This window comes from Amyelois transitella, chromosome 16, assembly GCF_032362555.1.
Source record: "Amyelois transitella isolate CPQ chromosome 16, ilAmyTran1.1, whole genome shotgun sequence".
In the NCBI taxonomy this organism is placed as follows: Eukaryota; Metazoa; Arthropoda; class Insecta; order Lepidoptera; family Pyralidae; genus Amyelois; species Amyelois transitella.
The window spans coordinates 3,437,880-3,458,753 of record NC_083519.1 but is presented as its reverse complement, the minus strand read 5'-3'; the positions used below and the strand labels follow the sequence as shown (position 1 = coordinate 3,458,753).

General features: G+C 33.5%; 4 protein-coding genes across 4 annotated transcripts in view; 3 read left to right on the top strand and 1 right to left on the bottom strand.

Annotated features, from left to right (window-relative positions):
- The window catches only part of LOC106136029 (large ribosomal subunit protein bL34m), a 135,731-nt gene that overhangs the window by 26,979 nt on the left and 87,878 nt on the right, over window positions 1–20,874 (top strand). The gene's annotated exons all lie outside the window — the stretch shown is intronic.
- Window positions 1–20,874, bottom strand: part of LOC106136049 (putative RNA-binding protein EEED8.10) — an 89,079-nt gene that overhangs the window by 11,292 nt on the left and 56,913 nt on the right. The window lies entirely within an intron of this gene.
- Window positions 929–4,079, top strand: LOC106136025 (protein ENL-like). Its single transcript, XM_060948617.1, has 4 exons — window positions 929–987; window positions 1,265–1,455; window positions 1,834–2,567; window positions 2,658–4,079. Exons 1-4 carry the CDS (start codon window positions 929–931, stop codon window positions 4,077–4,079), a joined length of 2,406 nt encoding a protein of 801 aa, XP_060804600.1.
- Window positions 13,647–16,797, top strand: LOC132902658 (protein ENL-like). Its single transcript, XM_060948616.1, has 4 exons — window positions 13,647–13,705; window positions 13,983–14,173; window positions 14,552–15,285; window positions 15,376–16,797. Exons 1-4 carry the CDS (start codon window positions 13,647–13,649, stop codon window positions 16,795–16,797), a joined length of 2,406 nt encoding a protein of 801 aa, XP_060804599.1.

Here is a 20,874-nt window from a genome sequence, read left to right as displayed (position 1 = left end):
AAAACCTGTCACACCTATGTTGGCTAAATAAGTTTACGAGTAAAAGACGACCAACTGTATTTTCTACTATAAAACTTTAAATCATTCCATGGAAAATATTTATGACAGGGCTAGGAATGGCTTAACATTACATTTTTTCAATCTTTAATGTTTACCGCAGATGAAACAGGTATAGGCAGAGTGAGTAGATAAGACAATCGATCGACGAATCGATCGAGTCCACGCACATCGGGCACGGTTGCCAACTTAGGGGTTTTCCCCCAAATTTAGGGGTAAATGAGTAGGATGGGATTTTTTTAGGGATTTTATATGTTTAGGGGTATTCTTAGTTTTTCTAAATATCTAATTCTGTATTTCTGAATATAATAGAACTATTCAATCATTAAATTTTTTTTACCGACGTATGACTAGACTCGTACTGGTGGGCATCTAGTCTAGTGTTATTTTCTAGTATCGGCAGTATTGCTTCCTAACGGAATGGTGGATCATGCTCTATATTTAATACATCTTCAAAAATGTTAAATTTTTATAATGTCAATAGGTATACATGATTTTAAAAATGTGGACTCTTCAGAAGAAATTGATATAATGTATAACGTTTTAGATAATTAATAAATAAAGAAAATTAATTAATATTACTTTTATTTCAAATTTATATTATTTTTATTAAATATATTTCTTGGGAAGGCTATTTTAGGGTGTTTTGACTCAGGTGTAGGGATAAATATTTTTGAGTGTTGGTAACACTGAAATCGGGTCTGTCGCACAGAGTCGCACTCATTCTCGAGTTGAAGCTTGCTACGTGAAGTGATACGAACGATTCTCTGTACGGCGCTCGACATAATTTCATTGCACGGTTATAGTGATTGTGGAAGTTATACTATATAGAACTTTACTAGATAAAAAGTATAATAAGTTGTGAAAGAATATGTCGCAGTTCAGAAATGACGGTTGTAATAAAATTACACCAGATGTAACATTTTGCCGGTAAGTACTTATTTTTCATTTAATTGTTTTCGATTTCACTTACTCACTATTTTTAACCCCCGACGGAAAAAGAGGGGCGTTATTAATTTGACTTGTCTGTCGGTCTGTGTGTCTGTCTGTCATCAAAGATCACAAACGGATGAAGCGATTTCAATTCAGTTTTTTTTTTTGATTAACCCTTATAATGTCCTTTTTATAAATATCGTACTTATGTTAGTTTCCTTCTGAACATTGTTCACTGTTCGTTTTGTACTGACGCTTTTTCTTTAATTTTCAGACCAACAAAGAATGCAGTTAAAGTGAATTTTGAAATTGGTCATGTGCCCACATTGCGCTCTAAGGAAACGCCCGAAGGATTCACCCATGATTGGGAAATTTTCGTGCGCGGGCAAGAAGGTGCCGATATAAGTCACTTTGTGGAAAAAGTTGTGTTCAACCTTCACAGTTCTTTTCATAAGCCTAAAAGAGGTAAGATTATTTTATTTTATTTTTTTAACTTTACCTTTCACTAGCTGCGCCCTGGGTCTTCACTCCCGTGGGCACTTCGGAATAAAAAGTACTTATCATTTTATTCTAGATTATATTCTACCTGTGTACCTAATTTCATCAAAATCTTTTCATTTTAAACTTTCGCATTTATAATTATTCTTCAATCAATTTTGGACCAAAATATATTTTTTTAAATACGTGTGTATGTATGTTTGTATCGCGATAACTTTCGAAGCGTTGATCTAATTATCTGAATCTGTCAATGAAAATTTTAAGTTCATGAATTTTATACTTGCATCGTTTTGTTTTAAGCTTATTCGAAATTTATTTCTTAACTATTTCATTTTTATTTTTCAGTTGTCAAACAACCACCATTCTCTCTCAAGGAGTCCGGTTATGGTGGGTTCGTAATTCCCATTGATATTTTTCTGAAGAATAAACAAACACCCAAGAAGATATCATTTATGTATGACCTGACTCTGGACAATAGTGGAGTTCTCAAAGACAGATATGTATTCCAAAACCCAAATAATGAATTCAAAAACAAATTGTTGAAAGGAGGTGGAATGTATGTACCTAATAACTCCTTCTACTTAAACCCAGACCAGGAGAATAAATGTATAGATAAAATCAGAGATAATAAGCCCCGAACGGTCAGTAAACCTAAAATGCAATTGAATAATGTTAAAGAACAAAAGGCTCAACAACAGAAGGAGATAACTCAGAAAATATCTAGTTTTGAGGCTTTATTTGGAACACCTATCCTAATATCTCCTAAAGTCTCCTCAGATCACGAAAATGTAGTGAAAAATGCGGCTATAGTAGCCGAACCGAGAAAAAAAGAATGTTCAAATTCTGATAAAAAGTTAAAAAATGAAAATTACAAAAAAGGTAAATCGGAAAAATTAAAGACAAAGGAAGAAAAAGAGAAACCTAAAATGCAATTGAATAATGTTAAAGAACAAAAGGCTCAACAACAGAAGGAGATAACTCAGAAAATATATAGTTTTGAGGCTTTATTTGGAACACCTATCCTAATATCTCCTAAAGTCTCCTCAGATCACGAAAATGTAGTGAAAAATGCGGCTATAGTAGCCGAACCGAGAAAAAAAGAATGTTCAAATTCTGATAAAAAGTTAAAAAATGAAAATTACAAAAAAGGTAAATCGGAAAAATTTAAGACAAAGGAAGAAAAAGAGAAACCCAAGCCAGTTAAAAATACGGCCACATTGAAAATTGTTAAGAAAAAATCTTCAATTTCTGATAAAACGTCAAGACATGGCTACAAAGCTAGATCAGAAAAAATAAAGGTAAAACAAGATAAAGAAAAGCCAAAGAAAAATACGGCTACAGTGGCCAAACTCGATAAGAAAGAAATATCAAAATCTGACTATAAAGATGCCAAACCAGAAAAAATCAAAAGTCTAAGCGGAAAACGTGGACCAACAAATGAAAAATCCAATAAAAAGAGTAGTGACAGGCCATCTTCGCCGGAGCCGGCGAAAAAAAGATGTGTCAGTCCAGTGAGAAAACCGCCCAGCCCCCCTCCAAGCCAACCTCGACCAAGTAGTGCATCCAGCTTTAAGTTTTCTAAGAAAGAAAACAAAGGAAGTAAAAGGAAAGCTGCAGACGAGGAAGAGGAAAGCAGAAAAATGGCTAAAATAGACACAGATGCTCCACATAATACGAATAGTGGTTCTGAAACCAGTGAGTCATTTTGCTGTGACTTGGCCGTGTTGGATCGCTTCACAGTGCTGCATGGTGTTACCAGTACCCTCTGTGAGGATGCTGAGCCTGGGAATCTGACTCCTGAGTACATGGAGCAGCTGCGAGACCTGCAAGAGCGGATCATGACCATCGATAATAATGAAGAACTTGAACGAGTGGTCAATTTGATAGCAGAAACTAAACGGTATGAAGTTACTTCTGACACATTAGACGTCGACTTGTGTTTGTTGGATCGCTCCACAGTGCAACAGCTGTTACTACTAGTTCTAGGCTCTAGTAAAGAAAGAAAAAGTAGTGGTTCTGCATTTGTAGAGACCAAAGTCCAAGAGAATGGTGTTTTCAGTAGCCTCGGTGAGAATGCTGAGCCTGGGGATATGTCTCCTGGGTACGTGGGGCAGCTGCGTGATCTGCAAGAGCAGATCATGACCATTGATAATAACGAAGAGCTTGAACAAGTGGTCAATTTGATAGCAAAAAGTATACGGTATGAAGTTACTACTGACACATTAGACTTCGACTTGTGTTCGTTGGATCGCTCCACAGTGCAGCAGATTATGCTACTAGTAGGCTCTAGTAAGAAAAGAAAAAGTAGTGGTTCTGCATTAGTGGAGACCAATGTCCAAGAAAATGATGTTTTCAGTAGCCTCGGTGAGAATGCTGAACCTGGGGATCTGTCTCCTGAGTACATGGAGCAGCTGCGTGACCTGCAAGAACAGATCATGAACATCGAAAATAATGAAGAACTTGAACGAGTGGTCAATTTGATAGCAGAAACTAGACGGTATCAAGTTACTACTGACACATTGAACATCGACTTGTGTTCATTGGATCGCTCCACAGTGCAACAGCTGTTACTACTAATAAAGTCCAGTTAAGAAAAAAATAATAAGCGTGAGGAGGTGAATCTAAAACCAGTTGCAGTGATTGAACGAATGGAAATCCATGTTCCAACAGAAACATTTTAGAATCCTCCACCAAAACCACATAAGCATAGACCATCTCCTAAATAAGAACCCGAGCTAGCTCGAGCCCCACAATCTCAAGAAGAGAAGGCAAGGAAGCATGAGGACAAATCTTCTAAGAAGAAAAGAGAAACGACGTAAAGGGAAAGCTGCAGAAGAGGAAGAGGAAAGCAGAAAAGACAGGGTGAAGCAATTTTTCTGTGACTTGGTCACAAATAGTAGGATGTTAGCTAAAATTAAAATTCGGACACTGGGACTATTTTTACCAACCCTTAGCATTTACTTCCAAATTGTTGATTGTACAGAATCACAAGGTGTAGACTGTTCCGCTTGTATTGTAAATAAAAGTTATATATAATTTAAAGAGCTATACTCGTGAGAGGAAATGAAGTGTGTATAATATAATAGCTAGGAATAATCTTGTTAACCATATTTTATTCTATTACGAGTATATACAATACACTGTTAATAGTCCCGATCTCAATTTAAAGCGAAATACTGTTTTTAGGCATATAAAGCAAATACTGCTCATACACTGTTATTTTATGTTCACATTAACTTTAATGTATATATATTTTTTTCATTATTATAATGTAAGTTTAAATTTAGAGTTTTTAATAAGCTTCCGGAAAATCAAGCGAAAGATAAAGGAACACTGTGTTTGTAAGTTGTATAAGTTGTAAGAGTTAACATTAGGTAGTACGAAAGTAATTAATTTTAATTGGAACTATGTATGAGACCTACACCTAGAATAATATGTGCAATTGCTGTTATTATATATATTAATAATTTAAATTTAAATAACTGTTCCCATGGACAATAAATGCAATGAGGTTAATTATCAACTTCACTTTTAGATGATAATATGCATTTTGTTAAGCATTTCACTCAAAATTATTTTAAGCCATAACATATAATCAATTCTAGCCCTTACAGGGTATACAGAGTCTTTTGAAAAGACTTTAAAAATTAGTTTTAATCATATTGATGAAATTTTATAAGTAACAAAAATGTGCTTATTATAACTGAGTATTGGTTATATGTATTTACCAATGGGTTGACTGTTAAACGGTTTATATTTTTTATTACCTACCTAATCTAGTCTTAAGAACTATTTTTAATAAAAATTAACAAATGTAATGCTTTTGTTTTATTTCCGGTAATAATTGCGTTGTTATGAACATTGCAATCTATCCTAATAAAGTAACGACATCATTAGCCTCTTATATATTGATGACTATACATTGTCCAAACGTTGTACTTAAGTTGCCGGTGCGATTTCTCACGACAATCAATTTCATCACGACATCCTAAAATCTTAACATCGAATGTCCCATATTTTCAACATCGTTTTAAACCCCCGACGGAAAAAGAGGGGTTTTTAATTTGACGTGTCTGTCTGACTATCTGTGAAATCATAGCTCACAAATGAATGAAGCAATTTAATTTTATTTATTTTTTAAATTAAATTAAATTAATTACTAGCTGTCCCGGCAAACGTTGTTTTGCCATAAAAATAATATATAAGTAATTTCTATGTAAAAAGAAAATTAAGAATGGACAACCCTTATCACTAAAGGGTATGGAAAAGAGATGTTGGCCCATTCCCAGACTCAATATGCTCACAAAATTTCATGAGAATCGGTTAAGCTGTTTCGGAGGAGTACGGGAACAGACATAGTGACACGACAATTTTATATATGTATATGATATGAATATTTGTGTATTTTGTACAGCGGTTAAATAGACATAAAATTGGCATGGTAGATAATATTTTATTTTAAATACTATGTTTATGCGAACACATGTAATATTTTGCCTAAACTGCAATTTTTAGAAGATTTTAATCATAAGGTTTGATATTTAAATTTCAAAGTTTAAAACAGTTGTGTTGTATCTACATAAAAGCTATTATTTACCGTGCACTAAAACTTCTACATGCAGATGAGTGATACGATGAATCATAATGACATGCGGTCTTGAACTTTGAAATAAAGAAAAAAATATTTCCGTCGTTCGTTATCGCACAAATACTTTTATTACCTGCCAGCTGTTGCCCGTGGATTCGCTCACACGCACATTGTTGTTTATAGCAAACCCTAATAAAACAGTATTTTTCCTGGAGAAAGGAAATCCTATAAGTGTTCACTACGCTGTCTTAGCAACAAAGACGCTAAATTATTAAATTGCTTTTCCTGTGGTTTAACTCTGCACATTGTCTTTCATAAACAACCCCTCGGGAACATTCCTTTTTTCCAGGATGACAGATACCTTAGGCTCGGCGCCCATTATCGGCATCGGCAAGGAAAAGGGATTTTAGGTGGCAAATAGCAATAAACTATAACATAATGGCAATCAAGTAGATATTTCCGTGATATGTGGTCGTAATAACAAAAATACCGCTTCGGTATGCTTTAGTTTGTTACTACATTATACATCTGAAAACTAATTTATATATAATACCTAACTAATTTATAAACATATGTTTTGAAAGCTACTTCATCCGAAATTGATTTATAGCTAATGGTGGAATATTTTTTTTTATTTAGTTTGGTATCTTTGGCTATTACCCCTCTCAAACATACAAACTAACAACCGCTTTTAGAATAGATCCTCTTCGTCCGTGACTGTGGTTGTGAGCAGACGTGTTGCTGTTAATTTGAGTTTTAATCTCTTAAAGTACAGACGATTTTATCTACTATTCTTTGTGTGTTAAGTGCGAATCTCCCGTAATAGCGGTAAATATTAAATTACTCCATTCATTTGCTCGCGGTGTACTGTGTGCTATTGTGGCTGCGCGGGGACCTACTTCACCTTCCCTGCGATAAGAGACAGTTGCTATTTTTCGTCTCCCTCTGCGCGACGCGACGAGTCGCTTCGTTCGCTACTATTCACTCAGCGCATACAAGATTCCGCGCGGTTCGGTCTCTGAGGGTTCGGTGCACTGCTACGTCATCTGTCAGTGTCACTTGTGTTTATATTTGTCACTGTCAATTAAATTTATTGTTATGGCAAAAAGAATGGATACCAATTTAAACAAATCACTATCTGACACAGATGTGGACCGAATAGGACTTCAAGGCGAATCTATATCAAACACACCACCAAATAATAATTATGTTATGACGAGATCAAAGAGAAGGAGAGAAGATGATGCCAATTGCGATTTGTCTGCATTCAGAGAAGAAATGCTAAATATGTACGCTACCTTGCTCGACACCCAAAAGAAGGAATTTAGAAAACATTCGGATTCACTACAGGAAATTCAGAAATCAACTTCCAATATTGAGACCTTAATCTCGTTTTTGTCCGAACAAAATGAAGAATTTAAAATGAAAATTGAAACTTTAGAAAAGAAAAGAAAAGAAGATCAAACATATATTGCAATGCTGGAGGATAGACTGGAGGGTATGCAGCAGGACGGCAGGAAGGCTAACTTCGAGATGAAAAACGTTCCCAATAAGCCGAATGAATCAAAGGATGATTTGGTAAATATGGTAGTTAACCTGTCGAACACAGTGGGCTCCACGATAAATAAATCGTATATTCGTGACATTTACAGAGTGCGAAGTAAAAATAGCAAAACCAAAAATTCACCAATTATTGTAGAAACCACCTCGACGCTTATTAAGAACGATTTACTAAGGTCATGTAAAGCATTTAACTTAAAACAAAAGACAAAACTATCTGCGAAACATGTGGGATTCCACACGGATGAAGATATACCGATTTTTATTTGTGAGCAGCTGACGGCTAAAGCGGCGCGTCTTTATTTTCTTTCACGTGACCTTGCAAAATCAAAGTCATATAAGTTTTGCTGGACTGCCTATGGCAAAGTGTATATTCGAAAAGATGAACATTCACCTGTAATTTCGATAAAATATGAACAGCAAATCCAAAACCTACTAAATAATGATTGACTATGTGTATTGATTTTTATGTGTGCCTTCTTGTTGTGTTCCGTTGTTCCTTGCATATGTTGTACTTGTTACTTCAACCGTTTATGCCAGTTTGAAAACATATGTACACAGAATTATTACCTACAGAACTTGAATTCTAATGGAAGTATAGGTTTTGTGACAGATATGTCTGACTTTATTATACTTATTTTACCTAAAATAATAAAACACAGTTTGAAAATTAATGTTGGAAAAATATTTCTCATTTTGCCTATGTTGTTTGATAACTTAAACAATAGATTGAATCGCTATGTGTACACATATATGATGTATTATCCTATGTATGTTTCAAATATATATTTATATAATTGCATATCCTTGTATCATATGTATAAATACTATAGTATAACTTTCTATTATATATTTGTACTAAGTAACATCTATAACCTGTTTTATGCAGCTATGGACTTACCTACTAATTATTACTTCTTGATGTATACACTGTTCCAAATTAACCACTATCATTTGAAAATACTCAGACCACCTACTTATAATTATGGGTGAACAAACACTGGGCAACAATCATATAGCTCAAACTATTACAGATATGGACAATTTAGTATTTGCAAACACAATCTCATGCGATTTAACAGATTTGGAAAAACACTGCAAAGTCAATAAAACTGATCTTACTGTAGTTGCGCAAAATATCTGTAGCATCTATTGCAATTTTGATGATTTTATGTTAAACTTATCTTCACTTTCCTTCGATTCTGACGTAATAATCCTCACTGAATGCCGCCTTGCTTCGAATAAACCCATACCCCAATTAAATAATTATATTTCTAAATCTTCTACAGCATGTATAAATCAGAACGATGGTGTCGTCATCTATGCAAAATCTTCATTAAAACCCAAAATAACTGAAGTAAAACTTAATAATGCATCATGTCTACAGATTGATATACAAAATAAAATAATACTGGGAATTTATCGCTCCCCATCATTTTCAAATCCTGAGAATTTTATTAACTCTTTAAGTCATCATTTAACTAAGATCAAATCTTCTAATAACATTGTTATTGCAGGAGACATAAACATAAATCTCCTACCCAAACCGAATGAATGCCTACATGTCATAAATAATAGGATGTCCTACCTCAATATGCTCTCAACTCATGGTATATTACCGGGTCATATCCTACCCACTAGAGAAAAAAGTTGTATTGATCATTTTATGCTTAAAACTAACCAGAAAAAACATTCTGCTTTTATAGCAATACTTAATACATCAATTACAGACCACAAAACAACAATTTTGTCCATCTCCAAAATAAAAAATAACTTAACTGCACAAAAATCATTAACTAAAATCAATTTTGAAAACGCGCGAAAATATTTACAAAATAAAAATTTATCAAATTTATTACTTTGCTCGGACCCTAATCTTATTACTGATACCCTAATTCATACTATAATTGAATCTATTAAAGCTAACACTTCTACTATAAATATTGCTAAAAATCAACGCACAGTAAAACCGTGGATGACTAAAGGTATCTTAAGGTGTATTCATAATAGAAACAAACTACAGAAACACTATAAAAATGATCCTGAAAATATCACTAAAAAAGTTACATTTTCAAGGTATAGAAATTTTCTAAATAACTTAATTAAAAAAACTAAAAGAAAATACGAGAGGAACTTAATAACTGATACGGTCAAAAATAGTAAATTGCTTTGGAAAAATATAAAAATTATAACACATACTAACAAATACAGTAGCTCCAACACAGAACTATCCAATATGAGACCGACCCCTCGTGATTCAGCAAATTTCATAAATGACTTTTTTACAAATATTGGTAAAAACTTAGCCAGAGATATCCAATCAACTACTAGTACAGATCATATTAATCATTATCTTAAATCCTTACCTGGTCAACCTCAATCTTTTGCTTTGATGAAAGCGGACTTAACAGAAATTGAAACTATTGTTAGTAACTTAAAGCCTGACTGTGCTCCTGGATGGGACAATATATCGACAAGATTCTTTCAGTTCATATATAATGATATATCACCTATCATCATCCACCTAGTTAATATATCCTTTGAGACGGGCAGATTCCCAACTATTCTTAAAATATCCGTTGTAACACCTGTGCACAAGGGTGGGGATGGTGATGACGTCAATAATTACAGACCAATCTCGGTTATTTCAGTCTTAGCAAAAATTTTTGAAAAATTATTAAATTTCAGACTTATTAATTATCTTGATAAATATAACATATTATCAAAGTCTCAATTTGGCTTCAGAAACGGAATATCAACGGAAGATGCGGTTGAATCGCTCACCTCAACAGTTATTAATAACATAGACAATGGTACTAAATGTATATCTTGTTTTATAGACCTAAAAAAGGCATTTGACACTGTATCAATTCCTATCCTTTTGTATAAATTAGAAAAAAATGGTATTAGGGGAACGCAACTAGCTTTATTCAGGGATTATCTTTCTGGACGTACTCAAAGAGTGAAAATTGGTGGCTGCGTTATCAGTGAAAGCACAGAAGTTACCTACGGTGTACCTCAAGGTAGTGTGCTAGGTCCCACACTTTTCCTCATCTACATAAATGACCTGTGTAACATGTCACTTAAAAATGGAAATATTTTCACATATGCTGATGATACGGCTATCGTTTTTACTGGTTCTGATTGGTGGGATGTACGTCAAAATTCAGAGGAGGGTATGAGTAGGGTGGCTGAATGGCTGAAATTGAATCTTCTAACTTTAAATATGTCTAAAACTAATTACATTTGTTATTCCATAAATAAAAAAACGCAACCTCCCCAGAATTATAACTTTAAAATCCACACTTGTGATAAATCTAATTTTGACAACTGTATCTGCCCCTCCATAACCAGAGTCGCACAGACTAGATACTTGGGTGTTATCGTCGACGAGCGGCTATCTTGGTATCCTCAATTAGTGCAGGTTGCATCCAGAATCCGCAAGTTCGTTTGGTTGTTCAAAACCCTGCGGCATATTGCATCTAAAATAATTCTAAACAATATTTACGTTGCATTGACTCAATCAATTATCACCTATTGTATTCGCGTCTGGGGTGGTGCTTTGAAGACTCGCTTTTTAGAGTTGGAAAAGGCCCAAAGAACTTTACTAAAAGTAATGTACTTCAAGAAGCGTCGGTATCCGACTGTTGAACTGTATCAATTTGGTGACTTGCTCACAGTCAGAAAATTATATATTCTTGCATTGATACTAAAAAAACATAAAACCCTACCCTATACTCTTGATATTGCTGGGAGAGGTAGGAGAAGAGTTACGGCTGTTGCAAATATCCCTACAGTTAATACTCAATTCGCAAGGACACAGCTTGACTCTCGGGCTGCTACTATTTATAACAAAATTAATAAAGAATTATATATCTATAATAAATCATATGTACAGTGTAAGTCTATGCTCACAACATGGTTAAAATCAAAAACTTATGATGAACTGGAGAAGTTCATCACCTAAACTAGCACATATATGTGTACTCACTTTATATTCTTATTTATGTACGTACTGTATAATCTTATCTAATTATTCTATGTTATCATATTAAGTATCTTATGTAGTATATGTATCTGTATTATGTATGTATATATATGAATATTCAAATTTATGTATATTTCATTCCTTCTATTTATGTATATGTATGAGTGTATGGAAATTTGGATTTGATGTTTGAAGTTGAATGTTTAATTAAGTTCAAAGTGCTTTCAATCAAACATTTATTAAGCTTAAGTTTGTTAACAGTTTATTTAGTAGTAATAATAATTGCTATGTTATGAAAGAGCGGTGCCTCCTGGCACAAGCAAAATTTGCTTAAAAGGAGACTCCGACAACTTGTGTTATGTACTTACCTTTGGTTACCTAAATAAACATTTTTATTTTTTATTTTTTTTTTTTTTAATAGAATGATTTATTTTCAAAATTGGATACAATTCTAATTTATATAGATTTTAAATAGCTAATTTCCGGTAGTGGAATGACTCATACTAATGGAATGGTTGTTGCAAGAGATTCAAACACAAAGTAACACATATTAACTAATTAAAAAAAAACCCTATCACACCAAGAAAAAAAGGTTGGCTAAATTAGTTTACGAGTACCTTAAAGACTACCTAATAACTACATTTTCTACTATAAAACTTTAATTATTCATGGAAAATTAAATATTTAGAACTAGTATTACCGATAACTTATCAAAGTTTAAATCCAAAATCAGTGTTATTATACTCTTGTAGCAAGCTACTGAACCCTAAATTGCAAGTCGCTCGACCTGCACAAGGATAATATATCACACTATTTCTTGTGTAACTCAATTTAAAATCCCGTCCCAATTAATAATAAAATGTGAAAGTATTGTATATTTCGCCTTAATTCATAAATTACTAATAGTATGGAGTATAGAAAAAGAAGATTAAGGGTGGTTTCGAGAAGACCACGCGTAAGTTCTATATAATACCTACTAGCTATTCCGGCAAACGTTGTTTTGCCATATAAATAACTTTTAAGTAATTTCTAGTTCAATAAAATGCCGTGTGGTTCCCGGCACCAATACAAAAAAGAATAGCACTAAATTATAAGAAAACCTGTCACACCTATGTTGGCTTAATAAGTTTACGAGTAAAAGACGACCAACTGTATTTTCAACTATAAAACTTTAAATCATTCCATGGAAAATATTTATGACAGGGCTAGGAATGGCTTAACATTACATTTTTCAATCTTTAATGTTTACCGCAGATGAAACAGGTATAGGCAGAGTGAGTAGATAAGACAATCGATCGACGAATCGATCGAGTCCACGCACATCGGGCACGGTTGCCAACTTAGGGGTTTTCCCCCAAATTTAGGGGTAAATGAGTAGGATGGGATTTTTTTAGGGATTTTATATGTTTAGGGGTATTCTTAGTTTTTCTAAATATCTAATTCTGTATTTCTGAATATAATAGAACTATTCAATCATTAAATTTTTTTTACCGACGTATGACTAGACTCGTACTGGTGGGCATCTAGTCTAGTGTTATTTTCTAGTATCGGCAGTATTGCTTCCTAACGGAATGGTGGATCATGCTCTATATTTAATACATCTTCAAAAATGTTAAATTTTTATAATGTCAATAGGTATACATGATTTTAAAAATGTGGACTCTTCAGAAGAAATTGATATAATGTATAACGTTTTAGATAATTAATAAATAAAGAAAATTAATTAATATTACTTTTATTTCAAATTTATATTATTTTTATTAAATATATTTCTTGGGAAGGCTATTTTAGGGTGTTTTGACTCAGGTGTAGGGATAAATATTTTTGAGTGTTGGTAACACTGAAATCGGGTCTGTCGCACAGAGTCGCACTCATTCTCGAGTTGAAGCTTGCTACGTGAAGTGATACGAACGATTCTCTGTACGGCGCTCGACATAATTTCATTGCACGGTTATAGTGATTGTGGAAGTTATACTATATAGAACTTTACTAGATAAAAAGTATAATAAGTTGTGAAAGAATATGTCGCAGTTCAGGAATGACGGTTGTAATAAAATTACACCAGATGTAACATTTTGCCGGTAAGTACTTATTTTTCATTTAATTGTTTTCGATTTCACTTACTCACTATTTTTAACCCCCGACGGAAAAAGAGGGGCGTTATTAATTTGACTTGTCTGTCGGTCTGTGTGTCTGTCTGTCATCAAAGATCACAAACGGATGAAGCGATTTCAATTCAGTTTTTTTTTTTGATTAACCCTTATAATGTCCTTTTTATAAATATCGTACTTATGTTAGTTTCCTTCTGAACATTGTTCACTGTTCGTTTTGTACTGACGCTTTTTCTTTAATTTTCAGACCAACAAAGAATGCAGTTAAAGTGAATTTTGAAATTGGTCATGTGCCCACATTGCGCTCTAAGGAAACGCCCGAAGGATTCACCCATGATTGGGAAATTTTCGTGCGCGGGCAAGAAGGTGCCGATATAAGTCACTTTGTGGAAAAAGTTGTGTTCAACCTTCACAGTTCTTTTCATAAGCCTAAAAGAGGTAAGATTATTTTATTTTATTTTTTTAACTTTACCTTTCACTAGCTGCGCCCTGGGTCTTCACTCCCGTGGGCACTTCGGAATAAAAAGTACTTATCATTTTATTCTAGATTATATTCTACCTGTGTACCTAATTTCATCAAAATCTTTTCATTTTAAACTTTCGCATTTATAATTATTCTTCAATCAATTTTGGACCAAAATATATTTTTTTAAATACGTGTGTATGTATGTTTGTATCGCGATAACTTTCGAAGCGTTGATCTAATTATCTGAATCTGTCAATGAAAATTTTAAGTTCATGAATTTTATACTTGCATCGTTTTGTTTTAAGCTTATTCGAAATTTATTTCTTAACTATTTCATTTTTATTTTTCAGTTGTCAAACAACCACCATTCTCTCTCAAGGAGTCCGGTTATGGTGGGTTCGTAATTCCCATTGATATTTTTCTGAAGAATAAACAAACACCCAAGAAGATATCATTTATGTATGACCTGACTCTGGACAATAGTGGAGTTCTCAAAGACAGATATGTATTCCAAAACCCAAATAATGAATTCAAAAACAAATTGTTGAAAGGAGGTGGAATGTATGTACCTAATAACTCCTTCTACTTAAACCCAGACCAGGAGAATAAATGTATAGATAAAATCAGAGATAATAAGCCCCGAACGGTCAGTAAACCTAAAATGCAATTGAATAATGTTAAAGAACAAAAGGCTCAACAACAGAAGGAGATAACTCAGAAAATATCTAGTTTTGAGGCTTTATTTGGAACACCTATCCTAATATCTCCTAAAGTCTCCTCAGATCACGAAAATGTAGTGAAAAATGCGGCTATAGTAGCCGAACCGAGAAAAAAAGAATGTTCAAATTCTGATAAAAAGTTAAAAAATGAAAATTACAAAAAAGGTAAATCGGAAAAATTAAAGACAAAGGAAGAAAAAGAGAAACCTAAAATGCAATTGAATAATGTTAAAGAACAAAAGGCTCAACAACAGAAGGAGATAACTCAGAAAATATATAGTTTTGAGGCTTTATTTGGAACACCTATCCTAATATCTCCTAAAGTCTCCTCAGATCACGAAAATGTAGTGAAAAATGCGGCTATAGTAGCCGAACCGAGAAAAAAAGAATGTTCAAATTCTGATAAAAAGTTAAAAAATGAAAATTACAAAAAAGGTAAATCGGAAAAATTTAAGACAAAGGAAGAAAAAGAGAAACCCAAGCCAGTTAAAAATACGGCCACATTGAAAATTGTTAAGAAAAAATCTTCAATTTCTGATAAAACGTCAAGACATGGCTACAAAGCTAGATCAGAAAAAATAAAGGTAAAACAAGATAAAGAAAAGCCAAAGAAAAATACGGCTACAGTGGCCAAACTCGATAAGAAAGAAATATCAAAATCTGACTATAAAGATGCCAAACCAGAAAAAATCAAAAGTCTAAGCGGAAAACGTGGACCAACAAATGAAAAATCCAATAAAAAGAGTAGTGACAGGCCATCTTCGCCGGAGCCGGCGAAAAAAAGATGTGTCAGTCCAGTGAGAAAACCGCCCAGCCCCCCTCCAAGCCAACCTCGACCAAGTAGTGCATCCAGCTTTAAGTTTTCTAAGAAAGAAAACAAAGGAAGTAAAAGGAAAGCTGCAGACGAGGAAGAGGAAAGCAGAAAAATGGCTAAAATAGACACAGATGCTCCACATAATACGAATAGTGGTTCTGAAACCAGTGAGTCATTTTGCTGTGACTTGGCCGTGTTGGATCGCTTCACAGTGCTGCATGGTGTTACCAGTACCCTCTGTGAGGATGCTGAGCCTGGGAATCTGACTCCTGAGTACATGGAGCAGCTGCGAGACCTGCAAGAGCGGATCATGACCATCGATAATAATGAAGAACTTGAACGAGTGGTCAATTTGATAGCAGAAACTAAACGGTATGAAGTTACTTCTGACACATTAGACGTCGACTTGTGTTTGTTGGATCGCTCCACAGTGCAACAGCTGTTACTACTAGTTCTAGGCTCTAGTAAAGAAAGAAAAAGTAGTGGTTCTGCATTTGTAGAGACCAAAGTCCAAGAGAATGGTGTTTTCAGTAGCCTCGGTGAGAATGCTGAGCCTGGGGATATGTCTCCTGGGTACGTGGGGCAGCTGCGTGATCTGCAAGAGCAGATCATGACCATTGATAATAACGAAGAGCTTGAACAAGTGGTCAATTTGATAGCAAAAAGTATACGGTATGAAGTTACTACTGACACATTAGACTTCGACTTGTGTTCGTTGGATCGCTCCACAGTGCAGCAGATTATGCTACTAGTAGGCTCTAGTAAGAAAAGAAAAAGTAGTGGTTCTGCATTAGTGGAGACCAATGTCCAAGAAAATGATGTTTTCAGTAGCCTCGGTGAGAATGCTGAACCTGGGGATCTGTCTCCTGAGTACATGGAGCAGCTGCGTGACCTGCAAGAACAGATCATGAACATCGAAAATAATGAAGAACTTGAACGAGTGGTCAATTTGATAGCAGAAACTAGACGGTATCAAGTTACTACTGACACATTGAACATCGACTTGTGTTCATTGGATCGCTCCACAGTGCAACAGCTGTTACTACTAATAAAGTCCAGTTAAGAAAAAAATAATAAGCGTGAGGAGGTGAATCTAAAACCAGTTGCAGTGATTGAACGAATGGAAATCCATGTTCCAACAGAAACATTTTAGAATCCTCCACCAAAACCACATAAGCATAGACCATCTCCTAAATAAGAACCCGAGCTAGCTCGAGCCCCACAATCTCAAGAAGAGAAGGCAAGGAAGCATGAGGACAAATCTTCTAAGAAGAAAAGAGAAACGACGTAAAGGGAAAGCTGCAGAAGAGGAAGAGGAAAGCAGAAAAGACAGGGTGAAGCAATTTTTCTGTGACTTGGTCACAAATAGTAGGATGTTAGCTAAAATTAAAATTCGGACACTGGGACTATTTTTACCAACCCTTAGCATTTACTTCCAAATTGTTGATATTACAGAATCACAAGGTGTAGACTGTTCCGCTTGTATTGTAAATAAAAGTTATATATAATTTAAAGAGCTATACTCGTGAGAGGAAATGAAGTGTGTATAATATAATAGCTAGGAATAATCTTGTTAACCATATTTTATTCTATTACGAGTATATACAATACACTGTTAATAGTCCCGATCTCAATTTAAAGCGAAATACTGTTTTTAGGCATATAAAGCAAATACTGCTCATACACTGTTATTTTATGTTCACATTAACTTTAATGTATATATATTTTTTTCATTATTATAATGTAAGTTTAAATTTAGAGTTTTTAATAAGCTTCCGGAAAATCAAGCGAAAGATAAAGGAACACTGTGTTTGTAAGTTGTATAAGTTGTAAGAGTTAACATTAGGTAGTACGAAAGTAATTAATTTTAATTGGAACTATGTATGAGACCTACACCTAGAATAATATGTGCAATTGCTGTTATTATATATATTAATAATTTAAATTTAAATAACTGTTCCCATGGACAATAAATGCAATGAGGTTAATTATCAACTTCACTTTTAGATGATAATATGCATTTTGTTAAGCATTTCACTCAAAATTATTTTAAGCCATAACATATAATCAATTCTAGCCCTTACAGGGTATACAGAGTCTTTTGAAAAGACTTTAAAAATTAGTTTTAATCATATTGATGAAATTTTATAAGTAACAAAAATGTGCTTATTATAACTGAGTATTGGTTATATGTATTTACCAATGGGTTGACTGTTAAACGGTTTATATTTTTTATTACCTACCTAATCTAGTCTTAAGAACTATTTTTAATAAAAATTAACAAATGTAATGCTTTTGTTTTATTTCCGGTAATAATTGCGTTGTTATGAACATTGCAATCTATCCTAATAAAGTAACGACATCATTAGCCTCTTATATATTGATGACTATACATTGTCCAAACGTTGTACTTAAGTTGCCGGTGCGATTTCTCACGACAATCAATTTCATCACGACATCCTAAAATCTTAACATCGAATGTCCCATATTTTCAACATCGTTTTAAACCCCCGACGGAAAAAGAGGGGTTTTTAATTTGACGTGTCTGTCTGACTATCTGTGAAATCATAGCTCACAAATGAATGAAGCAATTTAATTTTATTTATTTTTTAAATTAAATTAAATTAATTACTAGCTGTCCCGGCAAACGTTGTTTTGCCATAAAAATAATATATAAGTAATTTCTATGTAAAAAGAAAATTAAGAATGGACAACCCTTATCACTAAAGGGTATGGAAAAGAGATGTTGGCCCATTCCCAGACTCAATATGCTCACAAAATTTCATGAGAATCGGTTAAGCTGTTTCGGAGGAGTACGGGAACAGACATAGTGACACGACAATTTTATATATGTATATGATATGAATATTTGTGTATTTTGTACAGCGGTTAAATAGACATAAAATTGGCATGGTAGATAATATTTTATTTTAAATACTATGTTTATGCGAACACATGTAATATTTTGCCTAAACTGCAATTTTTAGAAGATTTTAATCATAAGGTTTGATATTTAAATTTCAAAGTTTAAAACAGTTGTGTTGTATCTACATAAAAGCTATTATTTACCGTGCACTAAAACTTCTACATGCAGATGAGTGATACGATGAATCATAATGACATGCGGTCTTGAACTTTGAAATAAAGAAAAAAATATTTCCGTCGTTCGTTATCGCACAAATACTTTTATTACCTGCCAGCTGTTGCCCGTGGATTCGCTCACACGCACATTGTTGTTTATAGCAAACCCTAATAAAACAGTATTTTTCCTGGAGAAAGGAAATCCTATAAGTGTTCACTACGCTGTCTTAGCAACAAAGACGCTAAATTATTAAATTGCTTTTCCTGTGGTTTAACTCTGCACATTGTCTTTCATAAACAACCCCTCGGGAACATTCCTTTTTTCCAGGATGACAGATACCTTAGGCTCGGCGCCCATTATCGGCATCGGCAAGGAAAAGGGATTTTAGGTGGCAAATAGCAATAAACTATAACATAATGGCAATCAAGTAGATATTTCCGTGATATGTGGTCGTAATAACAAAAATACCGCTTCGGTATGCTTTAGTTTGTTACTACATTATACATCTGAAAACTAATTTATATATAATACCTAACTAATTTATAAACATATGTTTTGAAAGCTACTTCATCCGAAATTGATTTATAGCTAATGGTGGAATATTTTTTTTTATTTAGTTTGGTATCTTTGGCTATTACCCCTCTCAAACATACAAACTAACAACCGCTTTTAGAATAGAATGATTTATTTTCAAAATTGGATACAATTCTAATTTATATAGATTTTAAATAGCTAATTTCCGGTAGTGGAATGACTCATACTAATGGAATGGTTGTTGCAAGAGATTCAAACACAAAGTAACACATATTAACTAATTAAAAAAAAACCCTATCACACCAAGAAAAAAAGGTTGGCTAAATTAGTTTACGAGTACCTTAAAGACTACCTAATAACTACATTTTCTACTATAAAACTTTAATTATTCATGGAAAATTAAATATTTAGAACTAGTATTACCGATAACTTATCAAAGTTTAAATCCAAAATCAGTGTTATTATACTCTTGTAGCAAGCTACTGAACCCTAAATTGCAAGTCGCTCGACCTGCACAAGGATAATATATCACACTATTTCTTGTGTAACTCAATTTAAAATCCCGTCCCAATTAATAATAAAATGTGAAAGTATTGTATATTTCGCCTTAATTCATAAATTACTAATAGTATGGAGTATAGAAAAAGAAGATTAAGGGTGGTTTCGAGAAGACCACGCGTAAGTTCTATATAATACCTACTAGCTATTCCGGCAAACGTTGTTTTGCCATATAAATAACTTTTAAGTAATTTCTAGTTCAATAAAATGCCGTGTGGTTCCCGGCACCAATACAAAAAAGAATAGCACTAAATTATAAGAAAACCTGTCACACCTATGTTGGCTTAATAAGTTTACGAGTAAAAGACGACCAACTGTATTTTCAACTATAAAACTTTAAATCATTCCATGGAAAATATTTATGACAGGGCTAGGAATGGCTTAACATTACATTTTTCAATCTTTAATGTTTACCGCAGATGAAACAGGTATAGGCAGAGTGAGTAGATAAGACAATCGATCGACGAATCGATCGAGTCCACGCACATCGGGCACGGTTGCCAACTTAGGGGTTTTCCCCCAAATTTAGGGGTAAATGAGTAGGATGGGATTTTTTTAGGGATTTTATATGTTTAGGGGTATTCTTAGTTTTTCTAAATATCTAATTCTGTATTTCTGAATATAATAGAACTATTCAATCATTAAATTTTTTTTACTGACGTATGACTAGACTCGTACTGGTGGGCATCTAGTCTAGTGTTATTTTCTAGTATCGGCAGTATTGCTTCCTAACGGAATGGTGGATCATGCTCTATATTTAATACATCTTCAAAAATGTTAAATTTTTATAATGTCAATAGGTATACATGATTTTAAAAATGTGGACTCTTCAGAAGAAATTGATATAATGTATAACGTTTTAGATAATTAATAAATAAAGAAAATTAATTAATATTACTTTTATTTCAAATTTATATTATTTTTATTAAATATATTTCTTGGGAAGGCTATTTTAGGGTGTTTTGA